We start from the raw sequence: 20,795 nt of genomic DNA, 5'->3' as shown, positions 1-20,795 counted from the left end.
ACACCACTTCCTCAAAGGCACCGAGCGCTGCGTGGGGAGCAGCCCCGGGCTGGGCTGGGTGTCCCCATCAGCCAGGACAGGGACAAGGAGGGGAGCAAATCCGGCATCACCTGCGAGCATTGCCGGGGAAGCCGGGCCAGAGCTTTGCAGGAAAGCAGGGCAGGAAAGTACTTTTATGGGGTTGCTCACAGCTGCTCTCGGAGGCAGGAAGTTCGCTGGCAAATCAACCCTCGCCGAGCTGCTGCTCTTTGCGGGGCGATTGACCCCGGGCGCGGGATCCCCACGGGACCACCAGGGTTTGGTTCCAGCCCATCTCCTAAGCAAGCTCACCTTGGGGGGAAAAAAAAAAAAGCCCTTCCTGATCCAGAATGTCACTCAAGCTGCCACGGAACTGGGATTTCAACCTGAAAATGGATGCTGCAAAAATAGGTACGGTGACCGTTCCTTTGTGCCCTTCTGTGTCCGCTTCGGTGCCCGGGGCGGGGCAGGGGCTGGGGGTGTCTGTGGCCAAGCCCGGTTGAGATTTTGGCTCCGGCCTCAGTGGGGGGACCTGGCCCTCAAGTGCCACTTTTGAGAGAGAGCAGACGATTTGCAAATGATTTGCAAGAAGTGATTTACAGAGTTGTCACCGAGGGATGCTGCGGGAGCAGGGGGACAGGGGGACAGGGCTGCTGCCCCCCAAAATCCAGCTTTGGGAGGCTTGAAACCACACAGGGCCCGTTCTGGTGGCACAAACCCTGCAGGAGGTGAGGCTCAGGCTGAGCCACGTTGGCATGGCCCAGGCTGGAGGAAACAATCTCGCCCTGGCTCAGGTGTCTCGGCGCCTCTGACATCAGTGGTTTCCTCTCGGGGTGGCGAGGAGCCCTCGGACTCCCAGGGCCGTGGGATAGCCTCACCCTGTGATTTCCTGACCCACCTCCCACCCCTGCCCAGGCTTTGCAGGGCTCTCACCCACCCTGGGATCCATCTCCAGCACAGAAACCACCGGAGAACACCTTTGGGAAGGAGTGTGGGATCCCTGTGTGGACTCTGAGGGCAAAATACCAGAGCCTGGGGTAGGGTCAGGCAGCCGGGGCGGGGATTTAGGGCTGCAGGAGCCCAGCCTTGTGCATGCTCTGAGGCCCAGGCCCTCCGTGATCCTGGCACTGGTGCCAGAACTTGGCCAGGGCCCGCGCTGGGGCTGGATTTCCCCTGGAGCAGAGGTTGGACCCCGCTGGTCTCTGCCAGGCTCTCCCTCCCCGTGCACTGCAGCAGCCTCCAGGGTTGGCCTGGCTGGGTTTTCCTGCAAAGGCAGCTTGGATTTCTGTCCGAAGCCACTCTGATCAGAGTGGCCAAACCACTCTCTGCACACAAAGCCCCAAATGGGGCCCCCTCTGCCCTTGTCCTGCACCCACACTGTGGCTCCTGTTTTTGGGGAGAGGGCAGCAGCACACGGGCACCTCCCTGTGCTGGAGGTCCCGGGGCTGCAGGAGCAGCGAGGATGTTTTGGAGGAAATGCCCAACCCCAGAGGCCGTTGCCACAGGAAATACTTTTGGGGCACCACCAAAGCTCTGGTGGCTCCTTCCTGCCCTGGGGGAGCGCAGAGAGGGGCAGGGCTGGGTGTGCAGGGACGTGTTGGAGGAGGAGATGGTTCCAAGTGCTGGAGCCAGGGAAAAGCTTTGTCCGCATCCCAAATTCCATCACCACACCTGAGCTGGGTGGGCTGCACTTGTCCAGCTCTGCTGCACGAGGCACAGAATGAACAGAGCTGGACAAGTGAGGGAGGAGCTGCGGCCTCGGTGGTTCTGGTTTTGTGGATGCTGAAAACTTTACGGAAAACAAAGCCAAGGGCCCCGGGGCAGCTCCCTCCCCTCACAAGAAATAAAAACAACAAATGGCTCTTTTGGCCTTCAGTGGGCCCAAAGTCCGGGGAGAGCTGCCCTGTGCAGAGTGAAATGGAGCTGTGGGCTCACAAGGGTGCTCATGGGTGTGCAGGAACATGGCTAAGCCAGGACTAAGCCCAGGCTGCACCTCGAGCCTGGGGCTGATGCTCAGGGAAGGGGACTCCAGGGGATCCCTCTGTGCCCAGAGTCCTGGCGGGGCTGGGAAGGGCTGCAGGGAGGGAGAGAATAAATCTCATTTCCAGCAAGGACGGACAAGTCAAGCTCAAGGCTGAGAGCAGGAGGAGCCCCAGGCAGCAGCGCCTTTTCCCTCAGCAGAGCCCTGATGCAGTGCTGGGCTTTGGGGGAGGTTGATATCCCCCCAGAAAAGATAGCAAACCATTGGATTTTTCCTAAAACCTCACAGTTTCTCCTTCCAAACCTTGTGCTGCTGCAACATCAGCATGGCTGGGCTCAGCTCTGTGCCCAGCAGGCTCCTCACTCCCAGTGGCTGCTCCAGCCCCGCAGGTCACTCCCCAAAAATCCTCACCCTGAGGGGTCAGGGACAGCCATGGGACATGGAGGAATGTGATTTATGGGGTCCTGAGCACTTTGCTGAGCAAAGAAGCTGCCAGGGCTGGAGGAGCAATTTGGAAACCCCATGTGGGTTTTCCATCAGGGTAATCCCCAGCAGCAGCATTTGTTGGGGGAGCTGGCTGGGAAATCCCTGTGCAATGTCCCTGCTTCCAACCCCATCCTCTTCAGGGCCATCCCGTGGCAGCACACACCAAATGTGCAGCACCCCAGGGTGCTTCGAAGGCTGGATTGGGGATTCACAATCCTTTTTGGGGTTCCAGATTCACAATCCTTTTTGGCTTTTGGGAGATGATTTGCAGCCTGTGGCAGGTTTGTAGCGGGAGGTGAGCCTGGAGTGCTCTACAGGACAAAGGGAACACCCAGTGGAGTTTCTTTCTCTGGGGGATTTTGGAAGGGGAAGTGGGGACACCCTTGAACTGAACCACTGAAGCCCTGGGTGCCAAGCATTTTCTACCTCAGGAAATCACCAGTGAGGCTGAAGTCCCCCAGAGTCCTGGCCTTATTTGTGCCTTGCAGTCTTAAATGCAAACTCTGCCCAGCTGGGTTGGCTCTGGGGGGCTGCAGTGCCTGGTCCAGAGGCAAAAATCCCATCTGGAAGCGATCCCTCCAAGACTTTTGCTGTCACAGAGGCATTTGGAGATGCCACCAGTCCCTGGCACCAGTGGGGCCATGCAAACAGGTGACAGGGACACTGCTCTGCCCAGTGCTATATCCATGCTGGCATTTTTCCATCCTTGGAGATTTTCCATCCCCGTAAATGTGGGTTCTGCCCCACTGGGAACACCAGGTTCTCCCAGAGCAAAACTGTGACATCCAAACTGTTTGGGTCACTCTGCTGTCGCTGCAGCTTCAGGGAGGGCGCAAAACCCACACACTCCCATTAAAAAAACACCCCCAAAAAGCGCTAATGATTTTGTTCTCACTTGCAAGACAATTCCTCCCACGCAGGAAAAAGGAAGCTCACAGTGGCAGCTACTGCAGCCACTTCCTTTGTAAACTTGGGTCAGTTCTCTCGGCAGGCGCAGGGCCGAGAGCCTCTCCCCGTGTCCCTCTGTCCCCTCTCCCCGTGTCCCTCTCTGTCCCCATTCCCCGTGTCCCTCTCTGTCCCCTCTCCCCGTGTCCCTCTCTGTCCCCTCTCCCCGTGTCCCTCTGTCCCCACTCCCCGTGTCCCTCTGTCCCCTCTCTCCGTGTCCCTCTCTGTCCCCACTCCCCGTGTCCCTCTGTCCCCACTCCCCGTGTCCCTCTCTGTCCCCTCTCTCCGTGTCCCTCTGTCCCCTCTCTCCGTGTCCCTCTGTCCTCACTCCCCGTGTCCCTCTGTCCCCTCTCTCCGTGTCCCTCTGTCCCCTCTCTCCGTGTCCCTCTCTGTCCCCTCTCTCCGTGTCCCTCTGTCCCCACTCCCCGTGTCCCTCTGTCCCCTCTCCCCGTGTCCCTCTGTCCCCACTCCCCGTGTCCCTCTGTCCCCTCTCCCCGTGTCCCTCTGTCCCCACTCCCCGTGTCCCTCTCCGTCCCCTCTCTCCGTGTCCCTCTCTGTCCCCTCTCTCCGTGTCCCTCTGTCCCCTCTCCCCGCGTCCCTCTGTCCCCTCTCTCCGTGTCCCTCTGTCCCCTCTCTCCGTGTCCATCTGTCCCCACTCCCCGCGTCCCTCTGTCCCCTCTCTCCGTGTCCCTCTGTCCCCTCTCCCCGCGTCCCTCTGTCCCCTCTCTCCGTGTCCCTCTGTCCCCTCTCTCCGTGTCCATCTGTCCCCACTCCCCGCGTCCCTCTGTCCCCACTCCCCGCGTCCCTCTGTCCCCACAGCCCGCTCCCGGAGCGTGATGAGCGGGGACCCCGCGGGCGCCCGGCCGGGCTCCCCCAGCGCCCTGGAGCGGCCCCTGAAGCTGGGCTGGCTGAAGAAGCAGCGCTCCATCGTCAAGAACTGGCAGCACCGCTACTTCGTGCTCAAGGGACAGCAGCTCTACTACTACAAGGACGAGGACGATGCCAAGCCGCAGGTAGGGCGAGGCTACTGGGCTGTGCTGGTCCTTGATCTCCCTCGTGCTGGGAATTGGGGCTCAGGGAGTTGGGGTTGTCCAGCCTGGAGAGGAGAAACTTCGGGGTGATTTAATTGTGGCCTGAAGGGAGCCCAAAAGAAAGATGGAGAGACTTTTACAAGGGCAAGGGGCAATGGCTTCCCACTGCCGGGGGCAGGGATGGATGGGATATTGGGAAGGAATTCCTCCCTGGGAGGGTGGGCAAGCCCTGGCACAGGGTGCCCAGAGCAGCCGTGGCTGCCCCTGGATCCCTGGCAGTGCCCAAGGCCAGGCTGGACAGGGCTTGGAGCACCCTGGGACAGTGGGAGGTGTCCCTGCCCATGGCAGGGGGTGGAACAAGATGATCTTTGAGGTCCCTTCCCACCCAAACCATTTCAGAATTCCATGATTCCATGAAATGGTTTGGGGTGGGTCTGGAGTTGGGTATTAAAGGAGTTTTCTGCCTCTGGGCAGTATCAGAGATGAACAGTCCTGATCAGGAACTTCATGGATGCATTTCAGTTCCTCAGGTGCCTGCAAGCCCTGCTGGGGGCTGGGACCCCCTGAGCCCCAGCACTGGGGAGCTGGGAAAGCCCAGTCCAGTCCCCAGCTGGGAGCTGTCACCATTTCCCAGGAGAAACAGGCTGGGGAGGAGAGCTCGGCTCTCCTTCCAGGACAGCAGTGAGGGCACGAGGGGTGGGAGTTCTGAGAGAGGTTCTGTCCTTGCTCTGGTGGGAAAGGCACCTGGCAGGACACTTTTAGGGAAAATCAGCGGGATTTTCAGCACAGCCTGAGGGTGAGGGTCAGCCCAAGCCAGGCCTTGGCAGGGCTGAGGGCTGGGCAGATGGCAGGGAAGGGCAGCTGCTTCCTCAGGACTCCTGCCACAGGAGAGGCAGCTGGAAGGGAAGGAAATTCCTCTCTCTCTGGCCAGTGCACTTGCCTGGAAGAAATCAGGTGGTTTTTCAATTATTTTATTTTATTTATTTTATTTCCCCACCATTTTCTCCATACTGTAACTCACTTCTAGAGTATCCACCACCTTTTCCTCCTTCGGAGAAATTCCAGGGAAAAGTCCCCACTGCCAGAAAGGCTGTTCCCTCTACAAAGCGTTACCAGCAGCAAAACTCCTCTGGGGATAGAAAACACCCCCGGGGGAAGGTGATCCGTGGATCCTCGGGGTGGGCGCAGCAGGCTGAGCCCGGTGGGATCCAGGTCCCTTTTCTGGCTCTGCCCTGTTCCAGGGTGCTGGGGAGGAGCTGGAAATGGGATGTGGGAACAGAAAGTGCTGTGAAAACCTTCCCATGGCAGCTCTGCCCTGCCCCTGCTGCACCACCCCAGCATCCAGCCCCGTGGGTCCCAGCAGGGATCCCGATGGAAGCAGCTGGGCTCCAGGAGCTCGGTGGCTTCCAGGAGGCTAAAATTGCTGAGAAATTTCATTTTGGAGGCGCAGGCTCATTTCCTGCCCGGGGAGGCCTCCAGGGCTGAGTCACCCCAATCCCTCTGCCAGCCCCCACAGCCAGGGAAAGGAAGGTCCCCAGAAATGGCTGTTTTCCACTTTATTTGTTAATTTTCCATCCCTTTTCTTCTTTTTCTCTCCTCCTCTCCTGCCGGCTTAGGGCTGCCTTTTGGGTTTAAGTGATGCTGTGTTCAAGGAACAGTTTTCCTACCCCTGCCCAGCAGAAACAGGATGTTCTGGGGTTTTCCCAAGTCCATTCTCCTTCGTTTTCTCTTCTTCCACTCCCAACAAGGGCCGAAAGAACATGAGAAGTGAGAAAAAGATAGGAAAGAGCAAAAGAACCATTTTCTCATTCTGAGAATCACTTCATTGGAAAAATTGGCATTTAAGAAGTGGCTCTTGTTTGAAAAGTCACTGTAGTTTATCTACACAAATACACCTCTATGAAATATATCTCCTGCAGGGTGTTTGAGGGCAGGACCCCCACCCTCAGTGGCACTGTGGCCTCGCACAGGTGGCACACAGGGGTTTGCTCTGCTCTGTCCTAGGGCTGCCTGTCTCTCCAGGGGAGCACCATCAAGGTGGTGGCCACTAACCCAGAGGAAGGAGGGAAATTCATCTTTGAAATCATCCCAGGTGAGGATGCCTCACTCCTCCTCCTTGCACGCTTTTGGGCTGGGTTGACTACCCAAAATCACTCAGGCAAGTCCTTTCCCAGTCCTTGTGCTCCTGCTCCCACTTCTTTCCGAGGTTCCCGGAGCTCTGTTTCATGGGAAAATGAATTTCTTGCTTTCACCCAGGGCTGGAGCAAGGCCCTGTGTCAGTGCCCATGTCCCATGGTGAGGAGAAGCTCTGCCAGGCTGCAGCTGCAGCAGTTTCTGTTCCTTTCTTGCAGATCTCCAAGTGCAAAATGTCCGAGCTCCGCTTCCCCTGCAGCCAGCGGGGCTTTAATGGGGAAATTCGGAGCCAAAAGCATTTGACGAAGAAAACAACACAAATGTGCCTTTTCTCCTCCAATCCTCTCCTTAAATGTGTTGTTTTTGCAGGGGTGGCTGGAGAGCAGAGCCGGGCAGGGCAGGACAGCTGTGTGCTCATGGCCAGCTCCCATGCGGAGATGGAGGAGTGGGTGAAATCCATCCGGAGGGCGCTGGGGTCGGCCTCGGGAGGTAAAAGGGAGCAGGGACAGCTCCTGGAGGGAGGATCTCCCACTGCCCTGGGGCCTGCAGCACTTTGGGGTGAGGGGTTCAAAGCTGGGCTCAGAAATCCCTGGAAAACGAGGCTGGGACGTGTCCCTTATGACTCCCTTGGGAGCTGCTCCGGGAGCAGCCCCGGCGCTGGGGCTGCTGCAAACACGGGCAGTGGTGAGGAAAGCCAGGCCTGAGCAAACATTTCTGGCCTGGCTTCATCTTCTTTTATCAACTTCCTCCTGGGCTTTTTGACCCTGGAAGTGTTCTTGAAAACAGCTCCCATTCAGGGACAAAGCCTTGGAAAATGTGGTTCTCCACCTGCCAGTTTCCTCGCTCTGCTTTTCCCCTGGCTTTTCTTGCTCAGCCCATCCTTTCTTCCCCCGTTTGCTCTCAGCCTGCCTGGGTCACACCCTCACCCTCCTCACACCCAGGCATGAACCTGTGCCAGGGCCTCAGCACCCTCCCAGGGAACAATTGCTTCCCAGTATTCCATCCATTCCATTCCCAGTGGGAAGCCGTTCCCTGTGTCCTGTCCTTCCAGCCCTTGTCCCCAGTCCCTCTGCAGCTCTCCTGGAGCCCCTTCAGGCCCTGCAAGGGGCTCTGAGCTCTCCCTGGATCCTTCCCTTCTCCAGGTGAGCACCCCCAGCTCTCCCAGCCTGTCCCAGCTGGTTTTCCTCTGCATCCCTGAGCTTTTCTGCCTCCGAACGGGAGCAGGCTGTGCCCTGGGGGAGGCAGCATCACCCAGCTGAACGGAGGATTGAGCCAGGAATTTCCAGGGCACTGTCCCAACTGGCTCTAATATTTAATAACGGCTCTGCCTCTGATCCTTTTTAAACTTAGGAGGCTGTTGGTCTCTTCCAGGTAAATTAAGTGACTTTATAGGAAAGAAAATGTAAATTTATAGCAGCACAGAGGGCCCTGAGGACAGCAGAGAAGTCAGGGACTGTGGAGCTGCATTTTATGTCAATACACAGGTTAGCAGATCCCAAAACTCCCAAAACTTGAGGTTTTTTGTCTTCAGTGTAAACTGGGGCAACAGGAGCTTTTAGAGCAACCCCTGCATGGGGGAGGTTTTGGCAGAGCCCACCTGGGAACAGCCCTGTGGCCCAGGTCCTGTGAGCTTGTTGCACACCAAGAAGCAGAAAAGCTGCAGAGAGTGAAGAAACAGCAAAAGCATCTCCAAAATCTCGGTGTGGTTTTGCAGGGTTGGTTGTCACTCCCACGGCATCACAGCACCCTGGGGAGGTGTCTCCAGACCAACAAATCTGCAGTGAAATCACCAGTTCAGTATCAGCTACCACAGCACAGAGGCCAAAAAAAGAGAGACATTTGCTCCTCGTGTGCACGGTGACAGGTTTATGTTCATTATTTAAAAGTGTGAGTGACAAATGAAACAGCCCCATGCCCAGGCAGGTGCTGACAAGCCCTGTGGTTCCAGCTGAGGGTGTTTACCTGCATTTCCCTGCTCTGGAGGATGCAGGGGAATGATTTCAGCCTTCAGAGCACAAGGGGAACACACCACGGGCACTGCTAGGGCAGGAGTATGGCAGAGGACCAGGGGACCCTTTGCCATTGATATTCCAGAGCCTGCTGGAGCTGGGAGTTGCCTGCTCTTGCCATGCCCCAGGCTCCGAGGAGGAGCTGCTGCCTGCCCCCCGTCAGGCGCTGCTTCTGCCGAGGCTTCAGGAGGAAAAAGGCAGTTTTGCTCCGAAGGAAAGGTACCATCCCCTTGGAGCACAGCTGGCCCCAGCACAGGGGAAGGTCAGGAGAGGGGAGGGGGAAGAAAAGCGATGGGATCAGGAAGAATTCCAGCTCCAAATCCCTGCAAGGATCTTTTCTGGTTTCTTGGTTGTCTCCTGTGCTTTCTCAGCTTTGTGGGATGAGCTTCCTTCCCTCCCTGTGCCCTGTCCCTGTCTCGCTCTGGATCAGCATCCTGCTCACAGGCAGCAAACCCCAAGGCTTGCTTTCAGTCATTTGGAGAACTGTCAATTACTGGAGGAGGAACAAGGTTTTATTTTGCTGTTATTTCCTCGGGGAAGGCTCTGGTTTCTGCAGAACTTTGTTTCTGCCGAGGAGTTTGCAGGGTTCTGGTGCCTGGCAGAGCAGCAGCTCCTGCTGGGGCAGGTGAGGTGTCCCCAGCGGAGCTTTGGGGTTCCTGCTCTGACCTCGTGCCCTGTCCCCAGCGGTGTTTGGGCAGCACCTGGCAGAGACCATGGCCTACGAGCAGAAATTCGGGCAGCACCAGGTGCCCATCCTGGTGCAGAAAAGCGCCGAGTTCATCCGGGAGCATGGAGTGAGTGAGGAGGGAATCTTCCGCCTGCCCGGCCAGGACAACCTGGTCAGACAGCTCCGGGACGCCTTCGACGCCGGGGAGAGGCCCTCGTTCGACAGGTAACGCTGATTCCCCCTCTCCCACTGCCAAATTCCAGGGAAAAGCAGCCAGTCCAACCCCCAGAGCCCAGCAGTGCCCTCCAGAACCCTCCAGAAGGGCTTGAGGAGGAGAGAGGGTTCAGCAGTAACCACAAACACACAACCAGAGGGTGCTGAGATAAGATTCTTGGAAAGAAAGGAAAGCGTTTGGGAAAATCCCGGCCACACACAGCAATTATGGTTTGGAGCAGCCAAGGAAGGAGAAAAGGGAAGAGCTTGGCCCATCAGCTGAGGGCTTTGAGAAAGGAGAGCAAGGGCAGGGTCCCAGACAAGCCCAGAGGATGCTCTCATACACCCAGCAGAAGTTGTTCCTTTCCCTGCCGTGGTATTCTCCTCCTGATGCTTTTCCCTACAGCATCACACAGAGATGGGAGAGATTTTGGGAGATTTTTGCTGCTGCAAAGCTGTGCCCCCCTGCTCCCCCGTCTCTGCAGGGCCAGGAGGAAACGGAGAATTCCCTAAATCTGGGAGAGCTGCCTGTCCCTGCTCGTAGGTCTCAGAGAGGCTTTGGAGAGAGACCTTTGCAGCTGCTGCCTCTGCCATGCCCTGTGAAAAATGAGAGCAGGAGGGGAACTCCTCCTCTTTCTGGTGCCTCCCTTTCTCCAGGGGTTTTCTGTCCTGTCCCCCCTGATCCCTTGATTTTGGCCCCAGTGGCACAAGGCATGGCCCACCCTGCCCTGCTCACCTGTGCTGCTCCAGGGTTTTTCCCCCCAGTTTGTGCTGGTGAGAGCCACAGCCCCGGAGCTGGGACTGAGGAAAAGTGGGTCCTGCCTTTGCACGGCACCTCAGGTGAGGATTTCAGCTCAATTCCTGCCCTGCCCTGTGCACCAGGCCCGAGACAAGGAGTGCCCAGGGTGCTGCTGTGTGTGAAGGTGACACTGGCCATGGAATTTGGGAGCTGCCCTGAGAGCCACCAAGGCCTGGGATGCTCGAGGAAAGGGAGCCCCCAAACCCAGGAGCTCCCCTGGATTTTTGTGCAAAGCCCATCTTGCCTAAGCATTGTGCAGGAGCCCTGTCTCTCTGCTCACAGGCCTGTCCCTAACCACAAAACTTCCCCCGTTTTTGTTGAGCTTTGTTAGGAAAACCCCATCACTTTCCCCTAAATCCCCCGGCCGGGCAGAGCCGGATGGAGCGAAGCAGCTGAGTATTTCCTGGGCACTGAGCCCTGCTCGGAGCTTTCCTGTTGGAACCTGTGCAGGGCCATGGGAAGGTGAAACCTTTAATGTTTGCAGCCCTGTTTTGCAACGGGGCACGGCCGGGGAGCTCAGCCCTCCCCGGGATGTTCCCCCTGTGCTGCAGGGCTTGGGATGAGCATGGCCAGGGTGGTCTCAGGGTGACTGCAACCCCCTGGCACCCCAAGCAAAACATTTTCTCAGTGAGGAGGAAGGCAGATAATGGGGTTTGCAGTGACCTGAGAGCAGCGAGGTGCTGGCTCGACCTTCAGTGCCATCCTTGCTGCCTGTCTGGGTTTTCAGGGGAGCACTTACACACACTCAGCCACGGCAGGGTGGAGTGGGGGGTGTTAGAAAGCTGCTGGTGCAGTCCAGGCACCCAGCATGCCCAGTGGGGTGTACTGGTAGGTCCTACAAAAACGCAGCTCTGAAAACGTCCCTCTGTGTTTATGTGTGCTCGTAAAAATAATAGTATTTTACAGCCCCAACCAATTCTAAAAATAACTGACCTGAGGGGGTTTTGCTTGAAGTTTATAAGAGTTTAGTGACTTCAAGGTAGGTCAGAATAGAGGCTCATGATCTTGACAGTGTCCCTTTGACAGAATGTAAATACAAGGGCTGCAAAGCTGCAAACACCTGTCCCGGCAGAGCAGCCCCAGTAACTGCTGCTGCTCTGAGATCCCAGGGAGGCTCCGCCAGCTCCACGCTGGGGAGTGTGGCCGGGCAGGGGAGGATCTGCACGCGGACCCTCGGGAGCCCAGCACGGGCTGGGACGGCTTTGCTTGGAACGGGAGACGGGAGAAGGGTTTTGCTTGGAACGGGAGATGGGAGAAGGATTTTGCTCCCTTCTCCTTGGTTTCCACCCCTTCGAATGCAGTGACAAGGACCAGGGTGGTGCTCCAGAAATGCAGCTCCCGCTCATTCAGTAACGTGGCTCTGCAGTCGTCCAGTGGGTGAGGAAAAGTGACTTTAGGTTCACAAAGCAAAGGAGGGAGATTGAGGCAACACAAGAGCCTGTGTCGTGCCAGGGACAGCTGCTGTTGGGTTTGGCTCCTGCTGTGCCCAGACCTGGGCCTGGGTGATGGGGCAGCCCGGAGCAGGGACTGCCTGCCAGGGCCCAGCATTTCCGAGGGCAGGGCAGCTGGGTAGAGCTGAGACCGTGGCTTTGTGCTTGCTCAAAACTCGGCTTCGGGAGGAGGCAGGAGCCCTCGAAGTGAATTCCCTGCTATCCCAGCTCAGCCCAGGGGTGGACACTGGGACCTGCCACCCTCAAGGTGGGGAAAATCTCCACCAAGCCTTTATTCTGCTGCCAGCTGGGGCCATTCCCTGGCTATGGGTTCTCCCAGGTTGCTCTTGCCTCCTGTTGACATCTCTCTGTCTCCACACCTGCCCACAGAGCTCAAACAGAGCCTTGTGGGGGTTTGCTGACCTGCTGGGCCTGACTTTCCCTGAGTGGCTTCTTTGCACTTTGCAGGGACACCGATGTCCACACCGTGGCCTCCCTGTTCAAGCTCTACCTGCGGGAGCTCCCGGAGCCCGTGGTGCCCTGGCTGCAGTACGAGGATTTCCTGCTCTGTGGGAAGGCTCTGGAAGCTGATGAGACAAAGGTAGAGATGCTTTTGTTTTCAGTTTCCGTGCCAGGGCGCACAGCAGTGCCAGCCACTGAGCTTTGGAGTCTGGGGAGGGAAAAAAGAAGGAAAAAAATGAAAAAGAAAAAACTCTCCCGAAGCCAGTGGGGTTTCCCAGCTTGACCACATGGATTTGTGAATGTTAAAGCTTAAATTTCTGCTCAGCACCTCTTTTTGTGGAGCCCTTGGCAGCAAACAGCCAGTGTGAGAACCAGGATGGAAGGAAGCCCAACACTCCTGAGCTGAGCACGGGGCTGGCAGAGGGCCCTGGGGGACACCAAGGAGGGGAGTGGGGATTTGGGAGAGGGAGAAGTGCGGAACAGATGGGAATTGTCTTTTCCTAATATGTAATTTGGTGGAAAAGAAGCCTCCCTTTGCAAAACAAGCCACTATAGGAACAGGAATGGCACCGTTCCTATACACGGGACCAAGGAATCCCAGAGTGGTTGGGGTTGGAAGGGACCTCAAAGCCCATCTAGTTCCACCATCCCACCTTCCACAGCCCAGGTTACCCAGAGCTCCATCCAACCTGGCCTTGGACACTTCCAGGGATGGGGAAATACACAAAACAGTGATGGAAAATGCCAAGAGAATCAGAGTCATGGAATCCACGAGGTTGGAAAAGATCCCCAAGACCATCAGCCATGACCCAGCAGCACCCCCATGGGCACCACTAACCCCTGTCCCCAGTGCCACGTCCACGTGTGTTTGGAACACTCCCAGGGATGGGGACTCCACTGCCACCCTGGGACTGGTGGAGTCCCCAGGAGGAGACCCCCAAAGGCACGGATGGAGTGACCAAAGCTGTTCTTGGCCCAGATGTGCCTGTGAATCCTCCTGGAGCTGTTTCTTACCTCGCATTTAGGGCCACCAGGAGCTCGTGAAGCAGCTGTCCCTCCTCCCCAGAGACAACTACAACCTCCTCAGCTACATCTGCAGGTCAGTGCTCTGCACAAGGCATGGACAGCTCAGGTTTGGTGTTGGGGAGCAGAAATGTCATCCCAAAGGATGACTCCTCTAGACAGAGCCTGCTTAAGCTGTGCTTTGGTTGCCTTTGAGTCACCAGATCCCGATTTTTGTAGAGGAGAATTTCAGCCCCGGGGATAAACCCCCTGACAATGTCTGAGCATAAATCACCACCCTCAGACTCACTGATAAATCCCTGAGAGTTAAAACCAGATGTAGTTTTCCTGGACAAAAACATTGTGCACCAAAACTTCCAGGTTTCACCCAGCCTGGGTGGTTTTTCTCCAGTTGGAGATCTGATGGGGGGATTCCCTTCCTTTCTGATTTGTTTTTGAGGGGAGCAGCTCCTCACATGATGGTTTTTATTCTGGTACCAGTAAGACCCAGCTCCAGTTCTAAGGCCAAGTGTTTCTGTTCCTGTGACTGAGAGGAAGAGCTGGGAGGATGAACCAGGATTTTATACCAGTGAGGCTTTTTGCACTCTTCCACCTCTGATGGGAAATATTTGCTCTCCAATTCTGACAGGTTTCTCTATGAAATCCAACTCAACTCCAGCGTCAACAAGATGAGTGTGGATAACCTGGCAACAGTGATTGGAGTGAACCTCATCAGACCCAAGATAGAGGACCCTGCAATTATCATGAGAGGTAAAAGGAACTGCTGGAATCATTGGCACAGGAACTCCTGGCATGCTGAAATACTGAGTTGCATCCACAGCCTTGAAATGAATGATTTTCTGTGGTGGAGCTGTGGATATAAGCCAGAAGCGTGCCTGGGCACAGCGAGTACAGCAGGGCAGAGTCAAGCCCTGTGTTTGTTAGGCTCTAAAGGTGTTTGTGGTGACAAAACCCCCTCAGGAATTACACTGCATGCTCCCTTCATGGAGTTCAGCCCATTCAGGAATTTGGTGAGATCATCTCTGTGCTGCTTGGAGCAGGGAGGTGTAAAATCCTTCTCCAGGGAACAGAGGAAACTCAAAGAAATGAGGGTACTCACCTACTTTTACTCACTGCATTTACTTTATTTGGCTTTGTGATCCTTCTCCTTGTTTTCTGCTCCATCTCCATTTTAGACACCAGAAAGACCAGGCAGGAAATCCAAGTGGTGGAAGGGATCCTGTGGCACTGGGTTTGCCCCTGACAATCTCTAATTCCTCCAGGCACACCCCAGGTCCAGAAGGTGATGACTGTGATGATCAGTGACCACGAAAAGCTCTTTCCCCCATCCAAGGATGTGCCTCCCTCCCCACCTGCCCAAAAAACCGAGAAGAAAGCTCCTGTCCCTCGCAGCTCCGTAGGCTGGGGAGCTGCAGAGGGCCCCACAGCTCCCAGAGGCTCCATCCAAAGGCAAATGGTAAGGAGGGATCCCCAGGGGAATAATCAATTTATTAAACGTGTGATTAATTGGGACAGGCTCTGACAGGTCAGCGAGCCCTAAAAACACTTTTATATAAAGTGCTATTTATAGGTTCAAAAGCTGTATCTGTCATCCCTGGAATATTTACATCAGGAAAATGATGTAGATAAACTTTCCACTTTCCTGTGGAAAATCTGCTGTTCTGGGAAATATGAAAACTCCCAAAGCTTTTTGGCTAAACAGCCGAACATGTGAAACCTTTCCAGCTCAGGCTGGTGAAGGGAAAGCATTGGGTATTAAAGGCTTTTCTCCGAAGGAATCTCTGCAAAAAGTTCTTTTTAATGGTAATCATGGTGCAATTCAAAATAGTTTTCTATGGAAAAGCGAGGCCATTCCTCCAGCAGGCTCGAGTGTGGCCTTTGTAAACCCTGCAGTCACAGCAGCAGCTGTCACCTGTCTGCTCCCAGAGCAGGACGGGCTCTCCCAAAGCCGTGCTCTGTTTTACAGAGGGATCACCCCAATTCCAGCAGCACCCCTGGCCCAGCTGCGAGCTCCAGTGTCCCCGGGGAGGACACAGAGTCCAAAGACACACAGGGAATGTGGAAAACACAGCCAAGGAAAAGAACTCAGACTTTACCTACGAGGAAATCTTTCCTGGCAGCGGCTCCCCCAGGGGAGAAGGGCTGCAAGGAGAAGAACGATGTCTTTGCCAGTGACTTTTGGAAAAGCAGCACGCGCCCCGTGGGCTCTGATGGACACAAGAGAACGTTGTCTCATGATCTCTTTAAGCTGCTCGACCTCCACAGGGCTTCAACCTACGACAATGTTCCCCCCTCCCAGGCAGAGAGTGGGGAAGGCAGCGGCTCCAGCCCCAGCCCTGCCAGCAGCATCTCCGAGAAGGAATTCCTGCCCTGCTTCAGTCCCAGCCACGAGCCAAAGGAACCAGCCAGTCCCACCAGCAGCCCTGCTGAGGACTCCAAACCTGAGCAGGAGAGCAGGGAGTTCCTGCAAAGCATGATCCTCAAGCTGGAAAAAGACCTGGAGGCACAGAGAAATGAGTACGAGGGGCAAATCAAAAGGTAACTGCAGGGAGCTGCTTTCTACAGAGTGGGAAATGTGCAGCTCATGTGACAGCAAACACTGCACAGATTTATTCACCAGTAGTGTTATGCAGTATACAACAGTGGTGATTAGTGATAAATACAGCATTTACAGGCTGTCTAAAATCAATGTGCTGTGCTGTACGAGCTGTGCTCTCACCACAGTGGGTAATGTTGTGTCATGACAATGTTAATACTCCACAGCTCTTACCACATCATTGCATGGCACTGCAGTGTTCCTGCAGTAATTGCACTGCCATAATTCCTGTTATTACCACGATATTGGACCATTAGACTCTCCAGAAATCACCAGTAGCGTTATTGCACCATTGGTTGTAGCCATCAGCTCCACATATTATATTATATTATATTATATTATATTATATTATATTATATTATATTATATTATATTATTCTTATCCCATTATCAATGCACATGTATCATGGTTATTGATTTATTGCATCAAGTTTTGTGGCCACTGAGGGGCTCAGGACAGCACCTCTGTCTTGTTTTGCTGCTTAATGATGCTGAGGTCAGACTCCCTAAGAGCCAAAGGATTTTCCAGCCCTTTTCCAATCCAATCCTTTCATGCTCTGTCTCCCTTTGCAGCCTCCAGAATGAAAACTATGAAGTCTGGGCCAAAGTGGTGAGGCTGAACCAGGACATTGAGCAGGAGAAGAAGAAGTCTGGGGAGCTGGAGCTGAAGCTGAGGAACGCGGAGCGCTCGCGGGAGGACTTGGAGAAGAAAACCAAGGTGCTTGAGGAGGAGATTAAAAACTTAACTAAATCCACGAGTAAAACTGGTGCCAAAACCAACTAGGAGGAGACACCCAGCTTTGCACAGACACAAAATGCAGCTGCAGGAATGCACAGGAATTGCAGGTTCAGAGCCAGGGGCTTGTATTGCCCAGTGTCCTGCTACTGCCCGCAGGCCGAGTGGGACGAAGGAGACCAGAGCTTAGAGGCCAGTTCATGCTCTGGACCAGGAAATTTCAAAAACATCCTTTAGCTTTTTTGGTGTGTTTATTTCAACTCCTCTTTCAGCTGCTCAGGTTACCTGGAGAACAGGCCAGCACTTCCTGCTGCTCAGTCAGAATGTCTTGCACTCAGAAGGTTGGGTTATGGACATGTTGTGCCTTTATAAAGAAACCAGCAGCATCCCTCCTCCAGCTGCCTGTCTCCTTGCTGGAGACACCCACATGCAGAACATCCATGGATCCTGGATCTGGGCAGGCAGCGGAGCCCCAGGGCCCGGGGAGGCACAGCCCTGGGTGGTGGAGGTGCTCACATCAATCACCCAGCTGGTTTGTGCTCTTGTGGGGCAGGACGAGGCTCTGAGATCTCCTGCAGCACCAGGAGATGCTGTGCCAGCCATCCACACCACGGCTCCAGGCAGAAAACCCCAGTGTCACACAAAGCTCTTCAGTTCAGGGGCTGTTCAGGTGTTTTAGGTCACTGCTCCCCACAGCCAGGTGCTCCTAATCCAGCACAGCTGGCAGAGCTTGGAGAGCACTTTCACACACCTGTGCTCGGAGCTCTTGGTGCTGGGGGAGTCCATCAGCAGCTCCCAGCACAAAAAATTCTGTTTTCCCTGAGGGACAGACTTCAAAGGAGGACAAATCTGGACTTATTTACGGCCCCTGCTCCGGTGTTTTGTCATTTCTGAAGTGCAGAGCAGGATTTCCTCAGCCGGCCTGTGGAACCCTGGGTTTGCGCCCAGCAGTGATGCCGGGTCTCTCCCCATCACTTGCTGCCATCAGTGCAAAGCCCACCTGGACCCAAAGGTGTCCCTGTGGCTGTTTGTGACCTTTCTGCTTGTCCCCCACCCCTGCCAGAGCCGTCCTTCCAGCAGTACCACGGTGCTGCCAAAGCTTTTGGTGGAGGAAAGAAAAATACCAGGACTCTGGACAGTTTTTTTCTTCTAGAGAAAACCTTTCACTCATTTATTTGGGAAGGGGGAACAGCCCAGCCCAGAGCCTTCATGGGGACGGGAAAGGGAAAACCACAGAGATCTGCAGGAGTTTTCAAGCAGGACCAAGCACATGGCTCTGTGCCAGGCACCGTGAGGGGAATCACAACACTGGGCTCTGGCTACTGAGGACTTGGCTTTGGCAAGGCAGAAGTTCAGCTCCACACAGGCTGCAGAGCTGTCTGCCAGGGAAAATGAACTTGGGAGAGAAGGGGACACAGAGGAAAATGTGGGAAACAAGGGGAGATGGGAGTGGGAAAAGGTTATTGGAGAATAAAAGTCAGTGTTGAGTATAAAGCACTTGCTGCTCTCAGCCTTGCTGGGGTAGGGGGGACTGGTTTAGCCCTAAAAACTGAGCCCAGACTCAGTCTCAGATTCACTTTGGTGCGTTGAGCCCACCTTTGCTCAGCTATGGATATAAAGTCTGGGGAAGGTGCAGAGTTTGTGAAAGCTGAGCTGCATTCGACCTGTAGACCCTGACTCCAGGGGTTTCCTTTCCACAGAATCCCCAGAGACCACACAGCTCTCCCCTGTCGTGCCCACAAACCTTCACACGAGGGAATCGACTGTTCCAGAGGCCCAGGTGGGTCTCCTGCAAAATCCCAGTGCCTTCCCAAGGACCCACGGCCGAGGCCCTCTGCTCTCCCAGAGATTGAACCTGAGCACAGGGTAGCAAATCTGACTAAAATGTTTCAGATCTCAGCCTTGGTGATGGGAAATATCAGTGAGGACCACGGTGAGGATCTGCACTGGGCCTGGACCTGCTGGTGCAGCTCCATGGCTTTGCGGAGGGATGGAAGTCATGGAGAGGAGCCCCAAGGAGGGCAGGGTGGCCTCCACCAGGCTCAGACACCCTCCATGATCACCCAAAGCTCCCCTTCCCACACCTGCAGGTCCCACACACCACAAGAGCTGTCTCCTGAAGTCTCTTTCAGTTTTTTTTGGCTGCAAGTCCAAGTCCCCACCGTGGGAGCCGCGACTTGCCGGCACTCGGACCGAGAGGTTCCCAATGTCTGCCACCATTTCACAGCAGCTGCTGCCATTCACGAGTCTTTTCTGTGATTTCAGATGACCTTGACAGAGCTACTTCAGTGGTTATTCATTTTTTTACCTCTGCAAGAAGCTCATCACCAATCTGAGCGTGAGGCCCAGGAGTCATTAGGGAGAAACTTCTCCGTTGGGTTTAGGAGCAGCATCGTGAACATCTGGGCTGGAAATGCCACACGCTCCTTTCTGCAAAGATCAAAAGTGTGAAGAGGCCAATAATTCCTTCACAGCAGACTGTAATGACGTGCAAAGGCTTGGCTGAGGCTCAGAAATCTCCACGATTAGGACAAGTGCACGTTATTTAAAATAAACTGCGCATTCCTCCGCTTCCACTCAGATAGGCAAAACAACCCCGTGGCTGCCGAGCATCAGAGGGACTCCTTTGAAGATATTCCACCCATTAACATTTGCAGGGTTTATAGAGGTCATCTGTGAGACTTTCCAATAGAGGTCAGGTGGGCTGGAAATTCCTGAGAGCCTGGAGGGCACCTTGTGAGCTGGTGTTGCCATTGGGTGCTCTAAGAGAACAAGGAATTTTTTTTTTAAGTGAGGTTTCTCCAGAGAACCATGAACTGCCCATGCCAGACCTGTGAAACTGCACCCTTTCCATCCCTGAGGGGGTGGGTGCCCTCTCTGCTCTGTCAGGCTCTATCCAGAGCCTGCTCTGGATTTTCTGCACTTTCACATCCGCTGGAGACCGCACAACGTGAGATCCCCGAAAACTGACTGGTGCCGAGCCTACATTTCCTTCCTCCCTCTATTTCTGGCCAGGCCATGAAGATTTTTGGGGTGGGAGCAGCAGAGAATCTCTCCTGCTCCTGGGGCAGGGGCTGCTGCTCCTCTGGGCTGCGAGGGACATTATAAACTCACAGGGGGGCTTTGGTGGCTTTTCAGCTCAGTGGGTTTTGGACACTGACTCTGGATCCCCTGGAGAGGGTGACGCTGCTCCTGTCCTGTAAAAGCACAACAGACTGTCTACCACAGAGAATAAAGAAAGGTCCTTTCCAGCCCTGTCCTGTAGGCTTGGAAACCTCCAAAAAGGCATTTGTCACCCCCTTAGCCCTCTCACGGCACCGTGAGGACACAAGAGCTTTACCAAGGTGATAACCCTGAGATCAGACTGAGGATTTTCCTCTCCCTTTAAATGTGATATGGCTTTCCAAGTTAGAGCTGTTAAACCACAGATCCCAGTGCATCCAAAAGTGCTAAATCACGCAGTGTGGGATTGAAAGTAAGATCCCTTTTAGGCCATCCTTTCAGTCCCCTCACTGCATTCTTCGTGCTAGAGCAGAAAATCTCTTTTGCTCGTCTCAGGTATTTACTAAATAAATGCATTTCAGAGTTCACTCCATTGTATCCAGGGGTTTGGTAGGCGTGAGAGGCAGAAAATAAAATTATCCTTCCCTTGTTATTGTGTTTGGATCCCAAGCCAGTCACACTTATTGTGACTTATCCCCTCATATTTATCAAAGTTGCGTTTTTGGCATGATAGGAACTTTCCTTTTTTAGCCTGGCCACTGCACAGAGGAGCACGTTGCTGTGGGAGGCGAGGTGGACGTGCGGGAAGTGTCCAGCTGTGGCTGAGGAGGCCTTGTCCAGACCCCAGGAGCAGTGGGAACATGTTGTTCTCCCCAGCAGCTCCAGAGTGATGCAGTCCATCCTTCCTTTACGTGGGAGATGAAAGATACCCCCAAACCAGGCTGCTTTTGAGGAGAAAACACTGCCAAACTGGGTGTACGAACAACTGTTCAGCAAGGTGGGCAGGAAGAAGTGTCCCAAGCTCTGGGAGCAGTCCCACTGTCCCACTTTCCCTGTGTTTTCCTGCCACCTTGCTGCAGCAGTGGGATCTGCGAAGCCCCAGTGTCAAACTGGCCTGCAGGAAAAATAACCTGGGAAACAGAAGCATCCTGCTGATGCCAGGGAACCTGCGGGCAGGAGGAAGCAGCTGGGGCAGCAGGGGCAAGAGCTGTCCAAATTGGCTCTTCCTTGGAGAAAATCCTCATCTATTCCAGCCCCAAACCC

At 54.9% G+C, this 20,795-nt stretch overlaps 1 protein-coding gene across 1 annotated transcript; it reads left to right on the top strand.

Annotated features, from left to right (window-relative positions):
- Positions 1-37: 37 nt before the first annotated feature.
- On the top strand, positions 38-19,780 carry ARHGAP25 (Rho GTPase activating protein 25). The gene is made up of 11 exons (XM_048290198.1): positions 38-429; positions 4,250-4,443; positions 6,466-6,553; positions 6,964-7,083; positions 9,288-9,495; positions 12,181-12,313; positions 13,200-13,273; positions 13,826-13,947; positions 14,460-14,653; positions 15,164-15,735; positions 16,367-19,780. Exons 1-11 carry the CDS (start codon positions 369-371, stop codon positions 16,575-16,577), a joined length of 1,977 nt encoding a protein of 658 aa, XP_048146155.1. The 5' UTR covers positions 38-368; the 3' UTR covers positions 16,578-19,780.
- The last annotated feature ends 1,015 nt before the right edge of the window (positions 19,781-20,795 follow it).

The sequence above is a fragment of the Corvus hawaiiensis genome, chromosome 36, assembly GCF_020740725.1.
Source record: "Corvus hawaiiensis isolate bCorHaw1 chromosome 36, bCorHaw1.pri.cur, whole genome shotgun sequence".
NCBI lineage: Eukaryota > Metazoa > Chordata > Aves > Passeriformes > Corvidae > Corvus > Corvus hawaiiensis.
Note: the sequence above shows the minus strand (reverse complement) of the source record. Positions and strands in the feature narration are given on the sequence as shown.